The sequence below is a fragment of the Molossus molossus genome, unplaced genomic scaffold, assembly GCF_014108415.1.
Source record: "Molossus molossus isolate mMolMol1 unplaced genomic scaffold, mMolMol1.p scaffold_m16_p_8, whole genome shotgun sequence".
Classification (NCBI taxonomy): domain Eukaryota; kingdom Metazoa; phylum Chordata; class Mammalia; order Chiroptera; family Molossidae; genus Molossus; species Molossus molossus.
The window spans coordinates 79,411,053-79,437,700 of NW_023425402.1; the positions used below are offsets into that span (position 1 = coordinate 79,411,053).

General features: G+C 41.4%; 1 protein-coding gene across 4 annotated transcripts in view; it reads left to right on the top strand.

Moving 5' to 3' along the window:
- The window catches only part of TPD52L1 (TPD52 like 1), a 72,805-nt gene that overhangs the window by 19,386 nt on the left and 26,771 nt on the right, over positions 1-26,648 (top strand). For all 4 annotated transcript variants that reach the window (XM_036248644.1, XM_036248641.1, XM_036248643.1 and 1 more), the window contains exon 2: positions 25,831-25,946. In XM_036248644.1, the coding sequence (XP_036104537.1) occupies positions 25,831-25,946 (116 nt within the window). The remainder of the gene's footprint in view (positions 1-25,830; positions 25,947-26,648) is intronic.

The following is a 26,648-nucleotide window of genomic DNA, read 5'->3' on the forward strand; positions in this document are numbered from 1 at the left end:
ACTGGGGGCAAATACATTTTTACAGCTGTGGTTGATGACTTAGGTAATGATTTTTCTCCAGCAGTGGGGACTGTCATGAGAAAGCTGATCATCTTGGTATAAATAGAAGGCATCTCAGTTGATTTCACCTCTGCCCTAAGCATTCTTGGATTATCTTTCCCACGTAGACTTGAGAAGCGTATACTCAAGTTGAAAAAAGGAGAATTTCCATAGCAAACTAAAGAACGGTTAAGTACATTCTTTTATAACAATTAACTCAGTTGGGAAAACTGCTAAATTAAATCTTCTAAAGACCAGTTGTACATTTCGTTCCAGTACAGGATTTGTGTGGGTCATGAGCACAGAGGTGGCTGATGAGTAGGCTTTTAAAGTGGAAGTGTTTGAAAACCTGACTTACGCTTTGACCACAAAGGACAATGATGTGTGTCATATCTAACTGGATTTGAGAGCAGAGAATTTCACAGAGAAGACAGACAATGAATGCTGCCTTTGGCATCCTTTGTAGTATACCTAATTTAAGAGGTGTATTGAAAAGCATTCTTAAATACTCATTAGGAAAGAACGGCTGTTATAGCCTGCCGTTAACTTTATTTTTAATCTAATCTTTTTCCCCTAGTCATTAACACTGATGCCTTTGATGTTGTGGGTGTTGTCAAAAGATAGTTCATCACATGGGAAAGAGCAGAGGAGGATTGGCAACCTCTCTTCTTGGTACTTTTCCATAAGACTTTTTCCACCAACCTCATTGTTATTTCCTTTTTCCTCTGAAGTAGTTCCAAATGTTATATTGTAGGAGCTTGATTGTATCTCCTTACTACATGAATATTTGAAATAAACTGAAACTTTCCCCCGGGGCATTTAATAAAGCAGCACAGAAGAAGAGTGAAAATTAAAAGCAATAGTAACCAGATCTTACAGTTGACAAGACACCTAACAAAAAGGGTATGCTGAGATGTAGAAAGTCAAATTCTAGCTACTCCTAAAATCCCCCTTTCCGTTTTCCTCGCCTTCTGGAACCCTCTGCCAACAGTGCAGTACGGAGTCAGAACAGAACGGAAGCAAGGTGGAGCTTTCTGCTCGACGCACTGGCCACTTCTTTCTCGAACTGAAGACAGTTGACCTCAAAGGAACTCAAAGTGCAGATTGGAAGTCGCCTCTATCAACTATAGTGGCCATAATTTGAACTATCAGCTGTGACTCTGTGACTGGCAAGAATTAATATGCCGTTCTTGGTTTGCAGGGCTGTCGAAAAATAAGACACTCAAGTGGTGCCCAGTTCCAAATGAAGCGGACTATGGCCTCTGGTGCTCCATTTCGAGAATGAGCCCTAGGTCGTTCCCTCTGAAAACCGTACTCAAGTAGGTGGCTTGTAGGAGTCACTGCAACCACCAACTGATGACAGGAAACCAATGAGACTAAGAGCCGTCGACATCACACCAGCATGCGTTAGCATTTTTAAGAAGTGCTCAATATATTCTCTTTTGCTGTGTCAAGGAAATAAGATGGAATCATTCATTCTTTTTGTTTCCACTCTACATTTGACTACAGTGACTTGTATTATAACATTTGGTATATGATATCTTAATTCAGCCGTCTTTCAAAATATAACTAATATTTTCTTTTAAATTGAATGATTTCTTGCTGACCTTGGGGTTTTATTTTGTTCTTGGGGTACGTGTGTGTGTTCAGTTTGTTCAAATAATTTTTTCTCCATTTCTTTATTTCAATAATATTCCTTGCCTTATTTCCCGGTGGACGATTTTGCAGAAGAACGAATTGTCCTCGCACACTGGCCTCTCACCCGTTGTCCGCTCGCCTGATGTCTTTCCGTGAACGCAGGCAGCAGCTTCTCCACACTCCTGAATGAAGAAGAGAGACCAAATGTTCTTTTCTAGGTTCCACAAAAATATGGATTTAATTCTTTTTTTTTTATTTTAAAAGGAAAAGGATAACGATGTATTCAAAATTGGGTACCATGGATATTATTTCTTCTAACTGAAACAGTGTGGAGGAGCCTGCCGCTGTTAGATATCACTGTTGCAGCATCATAGATGCCGGGAGCAGCCGTGTTTCCCATTTGTTGGCTGTTCCCTCATGTTGTTTGTCAAAATAGAGAAACGGGGTGCAGGTATTCTGAGTGTGAGACCCACTGTACTCTGAGGATGTCTCCCTATCATCTGGGGAGAGAGAGCTCTGACAAAGAAAGAGATTAACAACTATGGGACATCTCACGGTCCTCAGTGGCCCTCATTTTTGCTCCCTTATTCTGTTCATTGGACGGCAACACACCTTGTCATGATGAACTATTATTTTTTCAAACAAGGTAAGTTCAAGAAAAATTTGAAAGAACCACATATACACAATTCTAAGGCAGACTCGAAATAAAATCGTCAAAGATTTGAACAGAACTATTTTTTATACAGCCATCAGCTTTCCTGATGACTCCTGTAGATTCGCTATTGGAGCAGAAAACCATGTCTTGTCATCGCTGTTCCCCCAGGGCCTTCGGAGTATGAGAATGGTGGGGGAAGCTGGCTTTGATTCCAAGTGGAATTTTTTCTTTTCCTGGTGAACCTGGCTAGCACTCAGGACACCAGCCATTTGGCTCTAGGCATAGGACTATTACTCCCTCATATTAATACCTGCCCTTAGTGCCAAGGGTTTCAAACCCAGCTGATCCCAGCTCCATGAAGTGCTTTTGGCTTCATCTGTAGCATCAAACTGTGTTTCTGCATCCAAAAATGTACCTGCTGGCAACTGGACAAGTAGTCGGTCAAGAGGAGGAGAAACGGACACATAGATGTGATGTGACTCATTTAGGCTGTGTCCCTTTAATGGAAAAAACCCTGCTGTGACATCACCGAGTCACCAGAGGAAGCGCTGTAGCCAGAAAGCTCTTGTTTCACCCACAAGCACCTCCCGGGGGGCGAAGAAAGGCCTTGGCGTTTGTGCAACAGCACCTCACGGGGTCCTCCAACTGCCCAGCTTCCGTTCTAAGGAAACAAGCTGGGTTTTCCCCACTTTGTTAGCCCGCTGAGTCCACTTCTCTGAGGGTTAATAAAGAGCCCAGAGAGAAAAGAGAAGATTAGCTGTGGTTGCAAACACTTTGCTGCCGTCTGCTTTGGTGGGGGGCCTGTGTCTGCTCACCCCTGTACCCCTGCGGGCCGCACCTCCCTCTTGCTCTGCACCTGATTCCCCCACAGACCGTACTGATGGGGCCAGGCCCGCGTGTGGCCCTACGGTGGGAGCTGGGTCTCCACCAAGTATCCCATCTGGTTTCTTGGAAGACTTTCTTAGCACCTATGCCCTCCGTGGTAAGCATTTAAGTGTAAGGGCACTGATGGCACAGTTCAGCTCTGGCTGGCAGGTTCACAGTAATCACTGCTGCTGTCCACTCATTATCCCTGTGTGCTAGACATTGCACCCGCCCGTTTATGAAATTGAATCTCATGTACTCCTCCAAACAACTGTGAGCTGGTTACTGCTATCTTTTCTATTTTACACAAGAGGAAAGCGAAGTTTAGAGAAGCTAGATGAGATGGCCGGGATTATTCAGCTAATAATTGTGTTCCAAGGACTACACTCGGGCCCATCTTACTCCAAGGGGAGGGGAGGAGTATGGCAGAAGGACTCAGGACATTTCACTCAACTGCTGTGTTTATATTCCGCTTGTTCATTTTCCTCCTCCCCTCCTTTTCCCTGTTCTGTCTGATTTGCTTTCCGGGCTCCATGGGGTGGGGGCCGTGCCTGTCCTCACCACTGAAGGTCACTGCTACACTGAGTCACTGTTTCTGAGGGGGTGTGCCAGAGCTCTCGGGAGTACAGCGAAAGAAAAATAGCTGAGAACCAGTGGGCTGAAGGAGGGCTGGCAAATCCCCAAGCAGTCTTTCTGTGACTTCCTGTGCGTGGAGTTTTCTCTTTGGTGGCATGGTTTCGGGTGGCATGCACAGCAGCAGAGGACCGCTGAGGAAGGATGCAAAACGCTTCTATCTCTATGAAAAACATATGTTTATTCAAGTAGGAAACAAACATAACACGCATAGATACCTGGAAAACATGCATATGCAAAACACCTGTATGTGAAAAACATAGACACATGTGAAAGTAGGCTCTGGATATGCATGCCGCCCTCTCCAGGTCCAGCATCGGCATCGGAAGGCGCGGGGCTGCGATACGTTCACTGTGCAGCAGCTCTCCCGGAGCCTTGCAGAGGGGGCCGGGGTCGCGGGGAGAAGGCTGGGCCAGGCCTTCAACGAGCTCGCAACCCAAAGGGCGTTTGTTGTTGTGGAGGACACCGGCAGTTCAATCCATAGATCCGTGTTCTTAGATTGTCACAAGATAGATAGCCACGGAATTCTGTGACAGAGTTTTCTGAAAAATAAACAGAACAAAGCAAACAGCAAGGCCCTATGCCTTTTAGTCCCTAAGAGCTGACTGGGACCACCTTTGGATTTCAAGCTTCTTTACTCAATTGCGTTATAGGATTAAGCGTGACTTATTAGTTTCCCTTGGCAAGTTCTAGTTTACGATGAGAAATGGCAGTTGGCAGCAGGCAAAGATCTGAAAGAAACACCAACTCTGCATTCTCAGCATTTGTTTAAAGTCCCTGCGTTCATCCATGAAGTACACCCAGCATCAGAAAAGTCTCTTAGCCATGATTTCTCAGCTCAAAAACCTGTGCCTCCCTCCTGCCTTTATTCTCCTTTCCAGTTCAAGGCCTTTTCCAAAAAGCCTAAGTCCAGATAATCGAGCAACTCTTCATCCTTTTACCACATCTGAACTTTCTTGGGTCTGATACGTTGCCAATGCTTTTCCCTACGAGATCTCCCTCCCGTTGACAATCTCTTTTTAATAAGTCCCAAGTCAAACAACATTATCTCTATGAAGACCTTCAGGATTCACTATTGGAATTAAACTTTTCTTATGTGTACTAATAGTACATGGTTTAGACCTTGAATAAAGCACTTAATACATTTTTTTCTTGACTTGTAGTTAGCTGGTCCATTGAGGGCCTCTACTCTGTTCTTTAAGGATAAGAAACACATCCTGCATTTTTGTATCACCCTTCAATGAGAGAAAGATTGTCTATAAAATGCATAATTTTTAAATAGTTAAAGTGAACTTTAGGTCTATGGGAAAGGCACTTATGTGAAATTCCCTGATAATACTGGACAAACAGCATTGTCGTCTTGAGTTGCTCTAGTCAACATGTGCATCTTTTGACCCTTTAATGTATGAGACGGTTTTGATTTTTTTTTTTATCCTCACCCAAGAACAGTTTTTTGCATTTATTTCTTCAGATAGAGCGGGAGGGAGAGAAGGGGGAAGAGAGAGAAAGAAACATCGATATGAGAGAGACACATCGACTGGTTGTCACCCACACGATCCCAACCAGGCCAGGGACAAGCTGCAACTGAGGCAAGTGTCCTTAATGGGAACGAACCCGGGACTCTCTGGTCTGCGGGCTGACCCTCTAATCGCTGAGCCAAACCGGCCAGGGCTACGAGACGGTTTTAACCTAGGACGTTCAAACTAGCTGTTACCTGTCCTTGGAAATCTCTTTTCTCCTGGAGTTTGGCATGGCACCTCTTTCTTGGAGCCAGCACAACTGACTGTCTTGGAGAGTCTTTCTCTGGACTCGCAAAGGACGGAGGCTGTGCCTCTGGTCGCCCTGTCACAGCGCCTGTTGTACTGTAGCCCTACCACGGGTACGTTTTTGCTTGTCTGCTCAGCATGGCTCTTAAGCTTCATGAGAGCAGAGGCCCTCTCTGCTCTGAGAATCACTGTATTTCCAGGACCGATAGCAAGTCCTCTGATAGCTGGTTCCCAGTAGAAGGCACTGCTGGCATCCGTCTGTGCTGTAACAAGGGCGGCTATGGCACTCCAGGTGTCTGGTCTAGACAGACAGTGGCATGACTCTGCTTCTTGCAATTGCGGGCATGGGACAGAAGAAGCAGATGTCACTGTGGGACCTCTGATCTTCCTTGGAAAGGCTGATGACCATGATGTGGAGGGGTCAATCTCCTCTTATACCTCTGTGGCACAGAGCTTAGTAGGCCTGGTCACACTGCTATTCCTACCAATGCCTTGGGTGCTGCTAGGAGGCATCGGGCTGCTTCCTACCATGTCGTGCCCTGTGTCTGCTTCCCAATGTAAAAAAAAAAAAGGGTGAAATAGATATAATTTCATATATATATATAAATATAAAATGTGACTCATAGTGGTGCCACTCATATCATATTATATTATTTAAAATCAGTGCTTTTCAACATTAGCTGCCCATTGGTGTCACCTGTGGGGCTTAAAAAAACACAGATGTGCAAGGTTGACCTCAAAGATTACAACTCAGCTGGCCTGGACTGATGCTCTTAAATTTGACTCTGAATCATCAAAAGCTCACATAAACAAGGAAAGGTAAGCTATCCATAGCGTCCAAAGTTGTGATGGTTGTTAAATCCTTCTATATTCTATTTTAAACCCTCATCTCATATCCTTAATCCTTGTGACTGTCACAGAGAGATAGTAATAAGATCAAACATGAACTTAGATTAGCCACACAAACATCTGGGGTAGTTCCAAAGTTTTAATTACTGTTTCAGTCATGTAAGAGCTTAATTACAGTTTTAAGGTATAAACAAGCTTTAGTGTGTTGCCCTACAAATAAAGGAAATGTAAATAATTATCAGCCAGGTTTCTATCTCAATGCATGACCAACAACCACCAAATTACTTTAAAGAAATGTACCACATATTAAATGGTGGTTTTTCTGTTAACTTATATACAGTACATGATAGTGAATGGCTTGAAATAAATGCTCATTTTATTCATAATATGTCTTTGGTGTTTATCTGATTCCACTTCAATAGTACAACAGATTTCCATGAAAATAGAACTTTCCTTTTTTTCTTATATTTGTGTATTTGATATCAGATTTTATTCTTAAACTCACCCCCTCCCTCATCACCATGATATCTAAACAGATTTCTAAGTGTGATATGCTGTCCCCTTACTTTACGTAGGAGGCACAGCGGTGAGAACGAGGAAGAATCCTGCCAGAGCCGCTCACCCGGCTAGCGGCAGACCCAGCATTACAATTCATCCTCCTTGATATCAAAGTTGTAATCATATTTCTAAATGATTAGATAGGAAAACAAAAAACAGCAACCTCAAAATGATTCCTCAGAGATATCTGGCCAAGTCTGTGCTTTTAATCAGAATAATCATGCGGTGACTATCTCACTGGGGATCTCCAGAAAAGATTTCCCCAACCTTTTCTAGACCAGGAGGAGCTACATTAAATGTATCATCTGAAAATGTCTCCTAAAACAGACTCCCAGTCATGCTTGCTGAGCGGGTCCATCCTTTTCGCTGAGAGAAGAGCTGGTACCCTTTTCCCGGAGTGAAGTCTCTGGAGGTGTCCCTTGTCCAGACTAAATCTGTATTTTTAACATGTTACCACTTTGACCTTCAAAACCCTGGAATCATTTTAGTTTTTCGTCTTGGTAGATCTGTCCCTTTCATAATCTCTAATTAAATAGCTCTGAACCCCTCATGTCCACCCGTCCACCCTGTTCAGTCCAGGGCGGGCATGCATCAGGTTCACGGGCTCAGGAATGCAAGAAATGTAACTTTCCCTGTTCTCCTACAGCTCATTTCCATGTCCATTTTGAGTTCTTTTTCTGCCAGGGAGCATTTTAGAGAAATGTTTGTCCTCCAAAGCAGGAGACACTCCCCTCTTGCTCCCTGCCGGGCCCCAGAATAAAGACTTTATTGAGTTTAGTGTAAGGTTCAGAACTTTTCAGAGGCAGAAGAGTTGAAATGATGTTTTTTTAAAAGCAAAGTCTGTTTTCTACCCAAAGTAGAATATAATTAAAATACTAATCAGGTATGAAAACTTGCTATTTGTATAATAATATAAATTTAACATGTTCTTGAAGGAAGGTCACACTTCAGAAACAAGAGTACCTCTCAGATGAGATGCACCCCAAAAGATTAGAACCATTTGCGAGTTGCTTGCTTTTCCTTTCCTGTTAGTGCTGAGGATTCAGATGAGTGGCAGGAACTAGCAAGCGAGAGTGTACACACTGGAAGAGGAAGGCTCCACAGGGAACTGAAGCTCACTACCCCTCAGAGGTGAGGGTTTGCATCATCTGTTTTCAAAGAGTCTAAAAAAGGGCATTTGGGTGTCCAGTGCCTGAAACAGCAGAATCACTAGTGACTCCAGAAAAAGGGAAATAAAAGCAGGAGATAAGGTATGTCACTTCAGGGTGCGGTTAACAGCAGCTGATTTCTGGAGTCCACATGGGTAGGGCTGGGCGAATGCCTCTGATAAAGTGGTAATCAGTTAGCCTGGGGACCTCTGAGTGAGCCCGAGGCTCCAGTGAACTAAGCAGAGGTTGGGATCTGAGAAGGTCAACGCTGTCAAAGCCCTACCAGGAACTGGATTATACCCTGGGCTTCAAGCCCAAACCCTGGCTGTCTGGCTAATGTGAGTGTGATCCTGAACTCTGTTTGGCTCTCTGAGAGGAGAAGGAGCCCAAGGCCTGTCTGCCTTCAGGGACAGAAGATCTGTGGTTTGTTGCCAGAATTGGATTAAGTGTCATAGCCGTGTCCAACTATTTTACTGCGCTGTGGATTATAGGATCTAAGGCTGGATTTTGTTGATTTTAATTTTTACCAATAATACAGCCTAATTTTTTCTTGATAGATTTGTATGATTTACTAAATAATTGCTGATATTTGCATGACACCAAGGAAACTTCACTTGTAAATTCTGCATATAGAGTATTATTTCAAGTCAAATGAAACTCTTAAGAAAAAAGATATTAAGTTTATTTTGCCTTAAATAGAATTGAGTACTTATATCACAAAATATTGGAAATCAGATGTTGATAAAATTTTTAACTAACTTAATGAATAAAAACACTTTGGAGTCATAGAACTTTTTAAAGCTTACCTTTCATTGCATTTCCACATGGCTCCATCGTTAGGAGAAGTCACCTCAGCAGATGGGTCACCACCCAACTGCCCGGGCTGGGTTCCCTGGGGCACATGAGGGAGCCAGCAGTCATTACTGTCACTAGTCCAAAGGAACACACATTTTTAAAATCAATGATTATTAATAAAATCCTTCTTTCAGTCATCTCATTTGCAGACTTTCTTTTTTTTTAGTTTTTGTTTGCCAACTAGGAATGGTTTTAAAGGAAAACTTGGGCCTCTTCTTACATCTGTGTTTAACATGCCATAATTCCATGAATACATTCTTAAGGTAGTTTGATTTTCTTTTTTTTTAAGTTCTAAAGTTCAGTCGTTTGTTAAAAATGTGTTGAAAATGGACTAGCCACAGATTTAAGGACATCTTTTCTTTGAAAAAAATTTCATCCACAATATCATAAATGTTTTCAGAAAATAGAGACAAAGATGTACATTATTTCTCAATAATTCAACATGACTTAATTTTTTAATGTTCCTCAGTTATCATTTATCTCCAGAGTGAGCAAAGGCTGCGGGTCTGCAAGTGTGGGAACTCCAGCAGCTGCTGGTGACTTCTGATTACAGGTCCACAGATGGTACCTTTGTGCTGTGTCCTAACATGGTTGGAGTGATAGAGTCTCGGACCTAGGGCACTAATCCCATTCATGAGGGCCACACCCTCATGACCTAACCGAATCACTTCCCCAAGGCCCTACCTTCTAATAGCATTACATTAGGATTATGATTTCAACATATGTACCTGGGGAGACACAAAGATTCAGTTGCACATGCTTATTGTTATCAGCCAAGTATTACAGAGGAATGTAAGGGAGAGTTCATTGTCTTTTTCTTATCCAATCTCACCCTTTTGCAGTAACCAGCATGAACAATTTGGTATGAATCTTTTCTCACCTTTCTCAGTGCTCATACAAACACCTGGACATTCCTGTTCACATATAAGATCTTTTTGTTAAGCAGAGTGCTGTGTATGGTTACTAATCCCACGAGAGCAGAACACTGTGTATCAGTCCCAGGGCAGGAATCCAAACACTGCTGTCTGTTGCATCTCGGTATTGGAGTTGCCTAGGAAAACACAGTCAAGCACTGGATGGAACAACCCTTTACTTACATAGAATTAGAACAAGATCAGCTTCAACAGTGTGCATCAGTCCCGCATGGCTAGCAGGTCACCCTCTACTTCCCTAGCAGCTGATTGGGCAACTGGCCTATGGACACCCCTCTCCTTTCTACTACCATCAACAATGGAGGGAGGACTCCAACCCTCCCCCCTCCCCTGTTGAGTCTGAAATACTGAAGAGGGGGTGGGTGCCTGAGGGCCATTGACTCTGCATACCGAAGCGGAACTAAAGAGCACACACTGAGCCCAGATAGGGGAAGATATTCCCTCACAAGGTGAGAAGGTGGGCACAGGCTCTGTAGGCCTGTATCTCTGGTAGGGAGTTACAGGCCCAAGGCCAATTCTTATTTGGTGAAGTGGGGGTCCAAAGGCTTCCGGCATGAGACTGCCTTTCCCAACAGTTTTTATTCTTCCCTGAATGGATCATGTGCAAACATTACTCAGCAACTTGCTTTTCACATTTGACAATATACCATGAACATTCCTTCTGGCTCAAAGATAGTACAGTGGGTACACTGTGCTTGTTTCATTTGTTCCCCCACTGCTGGGCATCTAAGTTTTTATAGTTTTCTACCACTGCCAATAATGCTGCAGTAAATATCCAAAAACCTGTCTTCTTTTCTTCAGTAAGATTGATTTTCAAGAGTGGGATGGCAGGGTCAAAGTTCTCGACCAGCTCTCCTAGTCCAGAAGCCAGCCACGTATTAGAGGACCTATTTCTCCACAACATTGCCAGCACAGTCTCTTATCCAACTTTTGCATTTTTGCTAATCTCTTGGTTAAAACATGGTATATGTTTGTGATTTTAATTTGCATTTTCTTGAGTACTAGTAAGGTTGTCTGTTCATATTTTATTTGACTCTTGCATTTCTTGTGTGTGACTTACCTTACACTTGTCCAATTCTTGCATATTTTATTTTTGCTAAATATCTAATGATTCAGAAACACATATCTTCATCTCTTTTAGCATGTAGTTTTTCTACCCAGATTTCAAGAGAAAAAGAGATTTTTCTCCTGGACACTGTCAAGAGCAGTTATTTGAAATGCTAAAGATTTGAGAAGTAAAACTGGAGAAATGTGAATGTTACTGAACTGATTGCTTAAAGTAAAGGGAAGACTGTTTATACCGCTGATGAATGCTTTTTAAATGGTCAGGCCTCCGAGTCTGGCTGCAGTACCAGTAGTCATGGGTCCAGGCTTTCCTTGTTGCCATCATGGCATCATCCTGGCCGTAGCCTCCGTGTTGTGTTAGGACCAGAGGACTTTAACGAGTTCCAGCCTGTGTGAACAGGTCTTCTGTACTATCGGCCCCATTCTTTAAATATGCCTTGGGGTGGGGGGTTCTATTTTGTCCTGCTTCATGTCCATAGTGATGTCTTCCATTGCGAAAGGAATGCTTTAACTCTTTTTCTGCACTCACCCTAAAGGATGGCCCAGCTCTTTATAAAGCCCTCTGAGCATTCAAAGAATGACTGAGAATGGAAATGTAGCCTGTCCAGTGAAGCTGACCGCAGACACAGCTATGTCTATCTATATCCTCAGGGGTCGGAGGAGGTAGAAACTGTTCCCAGCCTGCTGGGCTGTAGCTGGGGTATCGCAGGACAACTTACCAAATGAATGAATGGAAAATCCAGTTCTCAAGTCTACTTCTGATGGTATAAGAAGAAGGAGGAGGGGAGGAGAAGAGAGAAAAACATAAGAGATTTCTTTTTCTTTAAATGAGTGTTACTTTTTGTTAACAAATTTGCATTTAGAATAATTTATTACCCCGGAGTTTTCTTAGTAATATTCATGAGCCTGTCTCCCTTCTTACTGAAGGCAAAAATCTAAGGCTAGGTGTTAAATTCTGAGGTTTATCTTTTATCATACTTGGCTTCCTTTCCCAAGTTCCAGGAGAGGTAAGTGTGTGTGTGTGTGTGTGTGTGTGTGTGTGTGTGTGAAATGAGGGTAGAGATGCAGGAAAAAAGATGATATAAAGGTTAAAATGGTCTACCATTATGTATGGTTTGTCTATACACGTTCCTGTAGTGGTATTATTTTTTTCTCATGCAGTGCAGGTGTTTATTCAGAAAGGGAAGTTCCTGGAGTCTCTGCACTAGGAACATTAGCTGTTTTGGTTTTCTATGACTATTTGTTTGGTTTTCTTTATTCACAAATATTGTTGCTGCTGTATTTTTATGTCTTTGTTTTTTGGGCTATTTTGGTCTGAGTTGTTGTTTTATATAATGTGTATCTATTCTGTATATGTGTCAAACTGTGCCTTTCGAGAGTATCAACTAGTGATTTGAAATGGGAAGAATATCCTGAATGCCTAAATCTTATATTTGAAACTGAGGAGATTTGTGATAAATGTTTCACATCTTTCCATTGAAAGTCGACTTCTGTGGTTCTGAGTGTAGTCACTGACATGCTAATAACCAGCAGAGGCCATTGGTGTGGATGAGGTCATGTGACCTCGTGTGAGGAATAAAAGCTCGGGTCTGAGCGGCTCACTCTGGTTGGGATTGAAGTTGTTCCCGCTGGAGTGAAGTTCAGAAGCAGCCCTGGAGGAACACATTCACCACATCATCTGTAAGGAACTTAAACTTCTTGATTTCTGGCTTTCATTACAAAAAACCCACGTCTTCTATACTTGTTCCCTTGACCTACTTCTAAGACAATTTAATTTTTTTTTCTACAGTTAACTAAAGTTTTCTTTTATTGATATATTCTAAACAACATGAATTGGAGATTGGAAAGTAGCACAGCTATGCCCCGGTGACATGAAGAGACATCTTTCTACCACAAATAGTTCCAGGTATACATTTGTTTTCAGCGCATCAGGATGCTGCATTAGATCCTGCTCTAGGTGTCTTTCATTACCAAAAGCAATTACCATCCTAGGGTCTCCCTTCATGTCATGAAGATCCTAATGCATCTTAATCTTTCTTACTTTACTTATTTGTAGCCTGTTCAAGGAAAGAGAGGCTTAGTGTTTGTTTTATCTGGGAAGGTAAAGGTATAAACTCAGGCAGAACATTGCTAGAATGAAAACTGCCTCTGGCTTAATGCAGTCTTTGAAGGGACTAATGCAGCAACAGCAATGGAGTGTAATTTCCAGTGCAGCTGATATACTGATGTGTGATTGCTCCTTCTCTGTCACATAGTATTTGTTATTTCTTTCAATGGTCATTACATGGGTTGTAAGTCTTAGTTATTTAATCTTCAACACTACACAAAGAGAGGTGCTCCTTTGAATATCAGATTTAATGTATAGGCATTTGAATATAACATATGTAAAGTCATGATAGCTAATTAAATTATTCCACAATTATTTACTGAGCAACTAGTAATAACAATGAATAAAGCACCTTATTATCTAAAGGAGAAAGACAATGAATCAAGCAGTTAAAACGCAGTATTAAGTGCCACAATAATCTTGAAGTCATCTAACTCCCTTTAGTCTTACTATTGCTTACCAATAATCTTTTGCTGTTCATTTGGTTTTTCTTTATTTTTTTTTTTTTATCCTCACCCAAGGACATTTTTCCATTTTTTGTTCAGGTAGAGCGGGAGGGAGAGAGAGGAAGAGAGAGAGAGAAACATCGATGTGAAGGGACACATCGAGTGGCTGCCACCCGCACGACCAACCAGGGCCGGGGACAAACTGCAACCGAGGTACGTGCCCTTAGCGGGAACCGAACCCAGGTCTCTCTGTACCACATGCCGACGCTCCAACCGCTGAGCCAAACCGGCCAGGGCTCATTTGGTTTTTCAAATATATTTTATTCTGAGATGTAAAAAGCACATAAGATATTTGGTCTACTTGGCGAATCAGTCTCTCAGGAGATTGGTTAGTAGAAACTGTCATTTAAGAGATTCATCACTACACTATGAACTGGTGAAATAACATTTCTGGACCTAACAATCCAAAGTAAATGATATGAACTTAATATGTAGCCAACCTGGGGATATTAGTCTGAGTGACCAGCTGGTCTTACACAGTCATCAAAGCTATGAATTAATGCAATGTTAGTTTCGGTGCCATGAAGTAGATCACTTTCATGGTCCTGGGCAGTGCCACAATTACCTTCAGAGGAGCAGGTCCTATGCATTACCCTATATATTCTACAGCTCTCAATGCCTTCTGTAGCACCCTAAAGCCATGAGTTGGGCATGAGACCAGGGAAGCATTTGGTACTTGGTTGCTACTCGGGTTCTCTGGGATTATTATCCCTGGAGCTGAACAGGAGTTCTGGGTAGACCTTAGCCACAGAAATGATAATTTATGTTTTTGTAAATCCATAATTGGTTTGACTTCCTTGAAGGCTGCTCACCCTTGGGGGCCACATGGTACATGTTTGACTATAGGGTGCCATATATATTCTACTGTCTTTAGTATTCTAGTGAATGTTGGCGACTTCAACAATACACAATTATCCTGAGAATTTTACATCAAAGTTATGTTTCTTCTTGGAGTTAGAAGATAGTCATCTTGTACATATGGATGAATGAGAAATGGAAGGGCATATTTCTATATATTTGTTGATCTCTATAGCATGGCCAGTAACTTTTATCTTTAGCCAAAATTTGGTTTTGGTCAGTCACAAATTTTTCTTTAGACATTAGAGTCCATTTTAATTGGCATCTATTTGGACTGTCACCTAAGAAGCAAAATATAATATATTAGAGGACCTATTTCTCCACTATATATATATATATATATATATATATATATATATATATATATATGTATATTAAGCTGAAAGATGGATTATAAAAATTTAATCTAACCCACTACAACCTCAGAAGTATCTTTTGATGAAATATTTAGTAAAAAGCATAAAATCTTTCTTTGTTCACCTGATTAGTACACATTCAAGCTGAGTAATACGGATATGACTTCTTTTTTTAGCTACATTGTTAAATGAAACCAAAGCTTTAGAAAACAATGCTATTAATAACTATTAATAGCAGTGACTCATGTATTCTTCATGTTTTAAGACTGATGATAAACTTTCACAGGACAGTGTTTGAAATGTTTTCTTTTCCCATAAAGTTGTTTCACTGTACTAATATATACTATATATTATAGTATTATGTGCCTTTTTTTATCCTCACCTAAGGACATTTTTTTTTTTTTTCATTTATCTTCAGATAGAGCAGGAAGGAGAGAGGTAGGGAGAGAGAGAGAGAAACATCGATGTGAGAGAGACACACCAGTGGTTGCCACCCACACAACCCCAGTGGGGCCGAGGACAAACTGCAACCGAGGTACGTGCCCTTAGCGGGAACCAAACCCTGGACTCTGGTCCACAGGCCAACATTCCAATTGCTGAGCCAAACCGGCCAGGGCAGTATTATGTGTCTTAATGCAAGTCATAATACAGCTCATACTATATATAGCATTTAATAGTAATATATAGTAATATGGATAGAAAGCAAAGAAGGTTCTTAGAAGAGAGATTGAGGAAAAAGAGGGAAGAGACTTCTGAGAGTGATGAAGAGGCACAAGTGCACAGGATTGAACAGAACATGACTGAGAGACACTGCATTCGGCAGCCTGCCTGGGTTCAAGGCTTGGTGGGAAAATCATAGGCAGGCTAGTTGGAATTATCATTTGAATGCTAGTATACAAATTTTTTTAAAATTTATGCTGGAGGTGATTCCATCCATTGAATGTTTTTTGAACCGAGTTTTGACATGATGAAAGTAATATGTTCAAAATATTGATTTGAGTGTTCTGTAGGCTGGTTAGTGGGGAGATTGTAAGCAAGGAGATAAAAATTAGCTAAGATTTTAGTAGTCTGAGTGTGTAGTGATAAAACCTAAATCACTGTCGAATCAATGAGAATTAAAAGGGGTATACAAATATGACAGATAATGGAAAGATAAAGAAAGGATATCAAGAAGACTTCCCAGTTTGATTTTCTATCCTAGGGGATTAATTCAGCAAACATTAGTCGAGCAACTCTTACCTGAGAGAGTTTAGGAGATGTAAGCCCACCTGGAACTCTTCACAGTGCTCAATAGTGAGGTGATTACAGATGTTAAGTTACAGACCTTGACCTTCAGTAAGCCTCAGTCTTGCTGAGGAAAAGGTTTTCTGGGGTGAGATAGAAAGACATTTTAGTCCTGTCCAATCTCTGCATGAGATATTGTGGTCAAATTGAAAAAATTTGAACTCTATAACCTGATAGACTTGCATTCAATGCTTAAGTCCACTACTTACCAACCATATGAGGTTGGTAAGTTATTTAACATTTTGAGCCATTATTTCTTCATTTGAAAAATGAGAAACTACCTATAAAAAATGATTCTTCATAGATCTCTTTCATTTCTGCCCATTTTGCAATCAGAGACAGTGACAACCTTTTCAGGGTGGGGGGCTATCCTGTCAAGGAAACAGCTTTGGAAGATAGAATGGTGATGATCTCTAGACCAGAAGTCCGGTTGGCTTACTATCCAGTAGAATAAAGGTAAGGTCTCCCTTCAAGGTAAAGGCAGATTTGCTTGCTACCTATTAAAATATATCAGATTCCCTGAGCTTGGGGTTCTTCGGTTGTGATGGGAACCCACTGTGTGAACATGTCCCATCCAGGTCCCTCCATGTCACCCGTCTGTGGCACTTGGTGGCAAGGGAAGCAAACCTGAATGTGATGTTCATGCTGCTAGATGGGCCACGAGTATCTGATCCAGGAGTCTGGGTCTTCTGCCAGCACCTCTGAAACTAGCAGGTTAACTTATTAGCTCACAACTTGGGTAAAATCTGAGATCCTTTATCTTGATGCCACCTGCCCAATGTGTTTCTGGGGAGGATACATTATGGGATTAATTGGGGGCCTTTGATATGGTCTGGTTTCAGATGAGATGAATAAAGATGAGAGGATAAAGTTGTCTGCAAAAAGGTCAAATTACAAAGCAGTGATTTAATTGAAGATACATGGGTATATTTAAATATATATGTTATAAATATATATCTTAGATTTTAAATATATTTGTACCTGTATTAGATTTTTCAAAGCTAAGTTAATGGCAAAGATTTTAAGATATCCATTGTTTTATCCACCACTAAACAAGAAAATTGCTGCCAATCAATTGTAAGATACCATTGATTGTAAGAGGTATCCTGATTTCAAAGATGTGAAGTGGGAAAAAAAAATGTGTGTGGTACATAGGAAAAGATCTGGAGAGATGTACATGAAAGTTTTATAGTGGTGACCTCTGGGAAGTTGGCTTAGGATTTGTCTTTAATTTGTGCTTATCTGAGTATGCAGATGTCTTACATTGCTGCCCTCTTCCTACTTCACTTTTTACCTCACTCTCAAAGGCTAGAGGTAGGTGACCCCAGGCCCTGGCAGAACCTATTTTTAGATCTTTTAGTGTGTCATGCATCACGGTTCAAGCCCTGGCTCAAGGATGTAGGGGTGGAAACCTCCTACTGTATTGTTCTTAGCACCTGAGGCCTCTGCCAAAACATCAGGGTAGCAGAGAAAAACACATTAAAAACCCTATCTATGCCTGGCTGGTGTGGCTCAGTGGTTGAGCATCAACCCATACACCAAGAGGTCACTGGTTCGATTCCCAGTCAGGGCACATGCCCAGGTTGTAGGCCCGATCCCCAGTGGGGTGCATGCAGGAGGCAGCCAGTTGATGTTCTCTCTCATCGATGTTTCTATCTCTCTCTCCCTCTCCTTTCCTCTCTCTCTAAAAAATCAATAAAGAAAAAAAAAATTAAAAAACAAACAATCCTATCTACTGCGCACAATTCAATATTAGACTAGATACAAATTATTGGTAAATTAGTTCAATAATGGAGGTCCATGAGAAATAATATTTAGGTTTTTTTAGGTAGGTTTAGGTAATGTGTAGAAAAGATTGTAATAAATAAAATTGTTTTATATCTTTAATTTCTACCCTCTTAGAATTAACATGTATACAATTTTTGTGCACTTAAAGATAATCATAAATCCAACATTAATGCGATAAGCTCAATAGTTTTCCCTTGAGGAATAAATGGAGATAATTTAAAGATTTATGTTTGCTTGAGGTTATTTTTACCAAACATCATGAAGAAAATATAATGAAGTTATAAATATTGCAGTCTTAAATTTATTATTTAAAACATGGTAAATTTTCATTTAAGCTACTTTGTTGCATTCTTTCTTTTATGCAGTCCTGGGATAATTTTGTATTCTTTTTGCAAATATATGCTTTTCTTCCTTTGCCTGGTTATGCAGATGGATTTATTTGTTAATTCCTTAGTATGATTCTCATATACATACATGCAATATTATTTTGCCATTTAAAAGAAATCCTGTAACTTTTATATGTTTTCCAACAATGCAGAACATGGCCACTCACCTGAAATCATGATTTGTAGTCATTGGAACGCCCAGCTGTCTGCACTGTCTCCATCATGTGCTCAAAGCCATGACCTAATCCACTGAGGTGCTGGATGGGCTGCGTGAGACGTGTGTTGGTGCCCATGAGTGATTTCATTTCCAAGTTGAAGGTAGCACTCTAATCCCAAACTCATGTTTTGAGTTTTCTTTTCCAGTACTTTTTGTTTACTATTCTTCAAATGGTTGTAAGACAGGGAAGGGTATACACTTTGGAGTCTGGCCTAACTGAGAGCCCAGCAACATGTGACTGAGCCAGACCCTGAGCCCGGGTCCCATGAGAGGGGTTCCTCAGCAGCAAGGCTGGGACCAGCCACCGTGACTTCTCAGCTGGATCTGCTTCAGTTTGTTCTGTCATTTAGCTCCCCATGTAGAGCTTAAAGGAGTCACCACTAGCCAATGATAGGTATCGCAAAAGCAGGAATATGGTAGCATTGGACAAGGACTCTAAGACAGACCTGCTTCCAAAGATGCCACCTGGCGAATGGAGAGACACAATTCCTGCATTACGGTCAGACCTGTGGACACCTGTTACCTTTATTAAAACAAATCCAATCCTGTATTGCATGCAAATGAAAGTAAAATGGCTCTTCTTGAGGGCAAATTACTCCTATGCAGGATCACAACTTATTTACACTACATCTTGGTGTACATAGACGGGCTCCATTTGTGGATCTGGGTGTGAGCCCTTAGGCTTTGGGTAGTGGGGAAGAAAAATAGGTTTAGTCCATTCCAATGCAATAATGTTTATTTATTTATTTTTTTATCCTCACCTGAGGACATTTTTCTATTTTTTGTTCAGGTAGAGTGGGAGGGGGAGAGAGGAAGAGAGAGAGAAACATCGATGTGAAAGGGACACATCGAGTGGCTGCCACCCGCACGACCAACCAGGGCCGGGGACAAACTGCAACCGAGGTACATGCCCCTTAGCGGGAACCGAACCCGGGTCTCTCGGGACCGCAGGCCGACACTCTAACCGCTGAGCCAAACCGGCTAGGGCTGCAATAATGTTTAAAACCCCTTTAAATTATACCCATTTTCTCGGAGAAAACACCCCCTAGCTCGGATATCTCCTTTGTCGGCTCCTCCTTTCCTTCGCCCTGGCTAAAGCGGTACCTGGTACAGGAAGCCAGGGAGGGCCCATGTAGTACCTTGTATTCTTTGCTGGCTCTTCAGGCAGCTGGGACCATGATCTCTTCCGATGCTGACATTTCTGCGGATATTACTCTTAATCTTGTTTTCCTACGCTGAGTGCGGAGTTTGGGCCCACTAGCCCTTCCAAGCTGAGTCAGCCTCACCTGGGCTCCCTTTGGTGGGAGATTTTCTCCACCTCCTCCACTCAGACCGTTGGCCAGGGCCCATAACCCCAGCATCTGCTTCAGGGGCACAGACCTCTTGCCAGGGTGACATGGTTCTCCCCACGTACTGTGGGGAGTTCTGGATCCCACACGTGGTTCACTGACTGCAGAAGTGTCCATTTTGGGAACTAAACACCAAGGACTGATATGTGCAACCACCCAGCACCTGGCTGGCTTACAGCATGTGGCTGTGCTCCAGGTGGTGTGGGATAGCCTAAAAGATATTTTTTCCTAGAGCTCAAAAAGGAAATTGAGGCAGCCTTCCTATACCAGGCAGGGACCAGGACAGGAACAGACGGATGTCATTTCCAAGAGGGGTGCCTGATTCAAGAGGGTTTAATACGGGACTATTAGAAGGATGGGCAGAGCTCAGGGAAACCGACAGGGGATGTTGAAGCCTCAGAACCACAGCAGCAGGAAGTCAGTACAGTCCCTAGACCTGAGGAGAGGGTGGGGTTTTTATTTTTATTTATTTTTTTAAATATATTTTTGGTTTTTAGAGAGAGAGGAAGGGAACGGGAGAGAGGGATAGAAACATCAATGAGAAACATTGACTGGCTGCCTCCTGCACACATCCCACTGGGGATTGAGCCACAACCTGGGCATGTGCCCTGAGTGGGAATCGAACCAGTGACCTCTTGGTGCGTGGGTCTATGCTCAACCACTGAGCCACACCGGCCGGGCAAGGCTGGGGTTCTTGAACTTGACAAGAGCTGAGATGTAGAAGAGAACATTTGGAAAAGAGAACCAGATTCATGAAGTTGCCTCGTTATGTACTGTACCTGCTAAAAATTGTGCCTCCTGAGCAGTTTTGCCTGTTATTTGTATCAAAAATACGTTTTTAATGTCTTCTAATATCTGCTTTCATAGTAACAAGGCCATTTTATACACATTTCACTGCCCTTCCCACATTATCGTCTCTTATCATTTGCTTTTTTCCCTTCTGGTTCTGATTTCGTTTCACTGGTTATTCACTTTTTTAGCCAGCGCCTCTTTCCACCTGCCCTTTGATTCTGGAGTTATCCTTTGACTTCATGATTTGATTGCTGCTTCACTAGCCCAGTGAGGGGAGCATCTTCCGATGAAAACAGCAGGCCTTGTGTGAACAGCATTGCTTGTATGAACGTGGCCCCCTGTCCTGAACTGTGTAACTCAGAGAACACCCACTGGAAGAGAATATAGCCGGGAGATAGATACATCAGTAGAAGAAGAAGATAGGGAACTGTCATATAATTTCAAAGATGAGAATAAAGAAGGTAACTAGTCTAAGTAGAGGTGAACTAACTAGCACCCTGGCCTCTAGGCAGCTCTCTGAAATGGCTGGTTTCTGGGAGTGAGACTTTGAAAGATTCATGACAGCTTGGAGGAGTGGGATAGCTCACTTTATAAAGTTCATGTCCCGCCCCGCCGGATAGTAGAAGCTTCCAGCTGCCCGTGCGGGTCTAGCTTCCCCAAATTCACTGGAAGTCTCCCAGTTCATCAGTTAAGATGGGTTTTGAACGTTCTTCCTAGAATATAGGAAGATGCTAAAAATGTTTGCTGTCTAAGTAGCTGTAACTATTGTCTGTTCCCTTGCCTGGCACATGTCCTCTCACACTGTCACGAGAGGGGAAGTTTGAGAATTTGGGTTCTGGCTAAATGTGAGCAATATCCCTAAGTCCCAGGGCCAGGCTGAGTTGGGGAGAAGAACAGAGTGGCTTACAGATTCCTACCATATATTTCCTAACCCCCAGAGTGGGGAGCAGCTTACCTTCCAGGCTCATCTCTTAACCCTGTGCTTGGAATTGCTGCTGATTCTTGATTTAAACATTTATCCTAGAACACTGACTATAGTTACATTGGGCACATGTGAACACCAATATTTACTAGCAGAAATAAATAAGCATGTTTTCCCCCTTTAAATGACTTATTTATATGCTTGTACTGGAGATATTCTCCTAGGTTGCTGATGTTTGCATGAAACTGGCACATTCTCTCTGGGGAATGATTAGGCTGTGGGTTTCAAAGGTCCTGCCCTCTGACTCAGTAATACAGTGTGTACGAAATCATCAAGATTCTGCCCAACGACCTGGCTGGGAGATACTCACCGCAGCCTCCCAATAAACCGAATAAATTGTCATTTGTGCATGAGACAAAATGCTGTACAATCGTAAAAAATACACACATGTTGTTATGTGGTTTTATACATAAAGGATTTTCATGATGTCCTATTGAATGAATAAATAACTTGAGTTCACAACAGTATATGCATATAAAATATATAAGAAAATATGCACATATGCATAAAGAAATGAGTAAGGATGGACCAAAAGGATAATTATTACTAGGAGGTGTGAATAAGTGATTTTAATTAAAACTGGATAATTTTATTTTCCTGTCTTCTGCAATAAACAGGCATTACTCATGAGAAAGAATGTTACTAAGCATTGAAACTGTTCTCTGGAGTACATAGAGGGCCAGGGAGCTGATGAACTTGGGTCAGCGTGATGCCGTGTTCACTGGTGTGTGTTAGGGTATCAGCAGCAATACAAGGTGCTGACGGTACACTGCTGACTCTGACAAAAATATGTGGGTGTTGTGGACTCGGGAGTGAGGCCAGCTTCAGAAGAACTTTGCAAATTGGGCCATATTTTTACTTTTTAAAGCTAGAATGCTCTGATTTTGTAGGATGATTATTTACCTTTCTCTTTTGACAAAATATATTTTAATTGTTATATTGAATAATAATATTAACTATACAAAAGAATATTGCAAAATACATTGAAAGTATAGAGAATACTCCTGCACCGAAATTCATTGTCCCAGACCTGGAGCACTACCATGAACCGCACAGAAATGTCCTGTAGGTTCCCCCTTCCCACTCCCTCCACCCTGCCTCCCAGCAAACCATGGTCCTGATTGTTTTATCATTGCCGTAATTTCCTGTATAAATCTGCCCTTAAACAATATTTGATTTAGTTTTGCATGTTTGGGGACTTCATATAAGTGGAACCATACATTGTGTGCTTCTGCAATTTGTATTTTTCACTCAGTATCTTATTCCCAAGTTTCATCCATGTAGTGTGTGTGGCTGCATGGCGCATGCCTCCTAAGCTTTCGCTGTGTCATGCTTATAAAATGGTAACGTGGTCTGTGCCTGCGCAGCCAGTTCCGTAGTCATGTCCTGAACCTCGGCCTCTATCAACAACAGGCCAGCTTCCCAGGCCCCAGCAGTGGCCATTGCTCACTCATTGCACTGTTGCCCAGACTTCCCTGTGCAAATGCACCACGGTACTCTTATGGCTTCTCCTGTTTATGGACTTCCACATGACTTAGGTTTTTTGCTGTCAGGAAAAATTCTCATTAATGATCTCTGATATTGTATAATTGCTGGATTGTGGGGTGTTTAAATGTTCAACTTTTTAGATAATGTTAATTAGATTCCAAGTTATTTGCATCTATCTATTTATATTCTTGCCAGCAGTGTTGAGACTTTCCATCCTCCACTTAGTCACCAACTTTCAATGATGTCGCTTCTTGCTAGTTGAGTGAATGTGAAATGATTTAATGTGTACTTCCCTGAGCATCAATGAGGTTGAGTCTGTTTCCTTGGGTTTATTAACTGTTTGTGATTTCTCCATATAAAGGATCTGTTGGGTCTTTTGGGCATTTTTTCTATTGGGTTATTAACATTTTAAAAATTGGTTTGTAGAGATTTTGTATATTCTTGGAACCAATTTTTTGATAGTTATACATGTGGGAGATACCATCTTCCAATTAGTGGCTTGTCTTTTCATATTCCATATAGTGTTTTGATGAAGAGACATTTTAAATCTTATTCATTGTTTCTTTCATAGTTGCCTTTTTTTGTGTCCTGCTTATGAAATCCCTTCCTACCTAGAGGTTCATAAATATAAATTCCTATATTGTCTTCTATAATGTTTACAGTTCAATTTTTCTAAATGACAAAGGTGTCCAATCTTATTTTTTCTATATAGATAAGTATTTGTTGTGAGACTATTTGTTCCTTTCCACATGGACATATAAATAACAGCGTGGCCATACTCATGTCATAAAGGAAGCTGCTACATCTGAGTGGACCGGTCTCCTTGGCCCTCCAGAGAGCACATGCACTTGAGTCGGCCAGATGCTAAGGGACTCCACCAGGAACTTTCTTCTTCTTTTTTTAATTTGTTTTTATTTTATTTTATTTTTTATTAATTAATTTATTTTTGTTACAGGTGTCTCTCCTTTTCCCCCCGCTGATTCCCCCTTCCCCCCACCCTGTCCCCAGCTTTGTTGTCCATGTCCATTGGTCATGCATACATTCTTTTAAGTTCTGTGGTTTATCTCTCCCCCACCACCCCCTCTTCTGGGGATTGTCAGTCTGTACCCCACTTCCACATCTCTGGGACTACCCCATTCCTCAGACTGTTATGTTCATTATATTCCACATATAAGTGAGATCATATGAGACTTGTTTTTCTCTGTTTGGCTTGTTTCGCTTAGGATGATACTTTCCAGGTCCCTTCATGTCATCTCAAAGGATAATAGATCTTTCTTTCTTACAGCTGCATAGTACTTCATTGTGTATATGTACCGCTGCTGTTTAATCCATTCGTCTACTGATGGACATTTGGGCTGTTTCCAGATCTTAGCTATTGTAAATAGTGCTGCTATGAACATGGGGGTACATATATTCTTTCTGATTGGTGTTTCAGGCTTCTTAGGGTATATTCCTAGAAGAGGTATCACTGGGTCAAATGGAAGTTCAATTTTTAATTTTTTGAGGTAACACCATATTGTTTTCCATAGTGGCTGCACCAGTCTGCTTTAAGGCATTTCTCTCCTAAGTTAGAAGTTGAACTATGCCAGGTCAGTCTGTGGGACAATGATGTCACCCAGGCACTTCCCATTTTCCCTCTGGCAGAATCAGTGTAGCTGTGATGATGTCTCCTCACAGCTGCTGCTGCTCCAGAACCATATGTGACATTAGTGCAAAAAGGGCTTAATGCTCTGAATTCTTATCCGAGGTTGCTTTGGACCACCCAGGTAGGGGCACTCAAGTTGAAAACACACACAGTCTCTTTCAAGGTTATTCATTCTCAGGAGAGATCTTTTGGTTTGTCCATTTGTGCTGAGTATCAAGACAGGGAGTCTGTCTTGCAGGTCCCTATGGGGAGCAAAAGTATTTATTTTCAGTTCACCTTACTGTCAGGGTGTAGCCCTATGGAGACAGATTTGTGTAGGGGGTCTCACCTTAAACTCCTCTCCTTGGGTGGCCCTGGACTTTTTTCTCTGTCCCCTGAACTCCATGAGCCAGTGAAAACCAAAGCTGGAATTCATTTTGGTAGCAAATGGAGAATTAATGAAAACTTATTTTGTTTACATCTCTGGCTTCCCACTTTCACTTAGTTTTTTGGCTTCTTGGTATTGATTATTTGCTTGGAGGCTCATGACACATTTAGAAAAAAATGTTTAGTTGTTTTTTTAATGGGAGGGTCAGCGTATCCAGTCCTTCAAACTATGGAAATACAAGTTGATTAAATCAATTTTTTTTTAATTAAGAATTTTTAAATCTATTAGGTTCAGGTATATAGCATAGTGGCTAGACAATTATATAGTTACCACAGTGATCTCCCAATAGATAATTCTAGTACCCACCTGGCATTACATTACATTATTATTGACTATATTCCCTATACTGTATTTTTTTTTTTAATTGTAAGTACAGTTGGGATACAATATAATATTCTTTTTATAGTTTCAGGTATACAATATAGAGATTGGACATTTTTATACCTTACAATGTGATCACATCAGCCAACTTATCACAATATTATTGAATATATTTTCCTTCACCTTTTTCACACACACACCCCCCGCCCCCTCCCCTCTGACAACCATCTCTTTAGGCTGTTTCTATGAGTCTGTTTTTGTTTTGTTTTGTTTGTTTCTTCATTGAAAAATTTGCGTTATGTTTTACTACTCTTGCCTAAAGGTTTGTTGGAGACTGAACCATTGCGAGGAAGAGAAGAAGATGCAGTAGCTAGTGCTGACTTCTCCAGCATACTCTCTGAGGAGGAAAAGGAAGAGTTAAAGGCAGAATTAGTTCAGGTATGTTTAGTAATCTTTTTGTTGCTATGTCTATGTCTGGATCTTAAGAGTTAATATTACTTTGATATAAGTCCCATATTATAATTATTATATTTTATTCAATAAAACTTAATAAATGATATATTGCAAGATGATTTTATTTGGGGGGATTTTTGTAATGTTAATTGTCCATTATTTGTGGGTTACAGTATGAAAATGAATGATTATGTTGCTAAGCAATGATGATAATTAGCTGTAAATATGCATCTCTTACTCTTTTAGTATCGGTATCATGGGAACAAAAAACCACGTACAAACCTGGTGGAATTCTGTCAAGGCCTTAGTGCAAGTACAAGCTGCTTATTGAGAGTCATTCTTGTTTTAGATCAGCAACTTTGCTTGACATACACTTTGAAATGACTTAGTTTTGTAATGAAAAAAATCAGCCCTGGCCAGTTTGGCTCAGCGGTTAAAGCGTCGGCCTGCGGTCCTGAGAGACCCGGGTTCGGTTCCCGCTAAGGGCACGCACTTCGGTTGCAGTTTGTCCCCGGCCCTGGTTGGTCGTGCGGGTGGCAGCCACTCGATGTGTCCCTTCACGTCGATGTTTCTCTCTCTCTCTCCCTTTCTCTCTCTCCCTCCCACTCTATCTGTACAAAAAATGGAAAAATATCCTCGGGTGAGGATAAAAAAAAAAAAATCAATCATAGAGCACCTGAATTTACT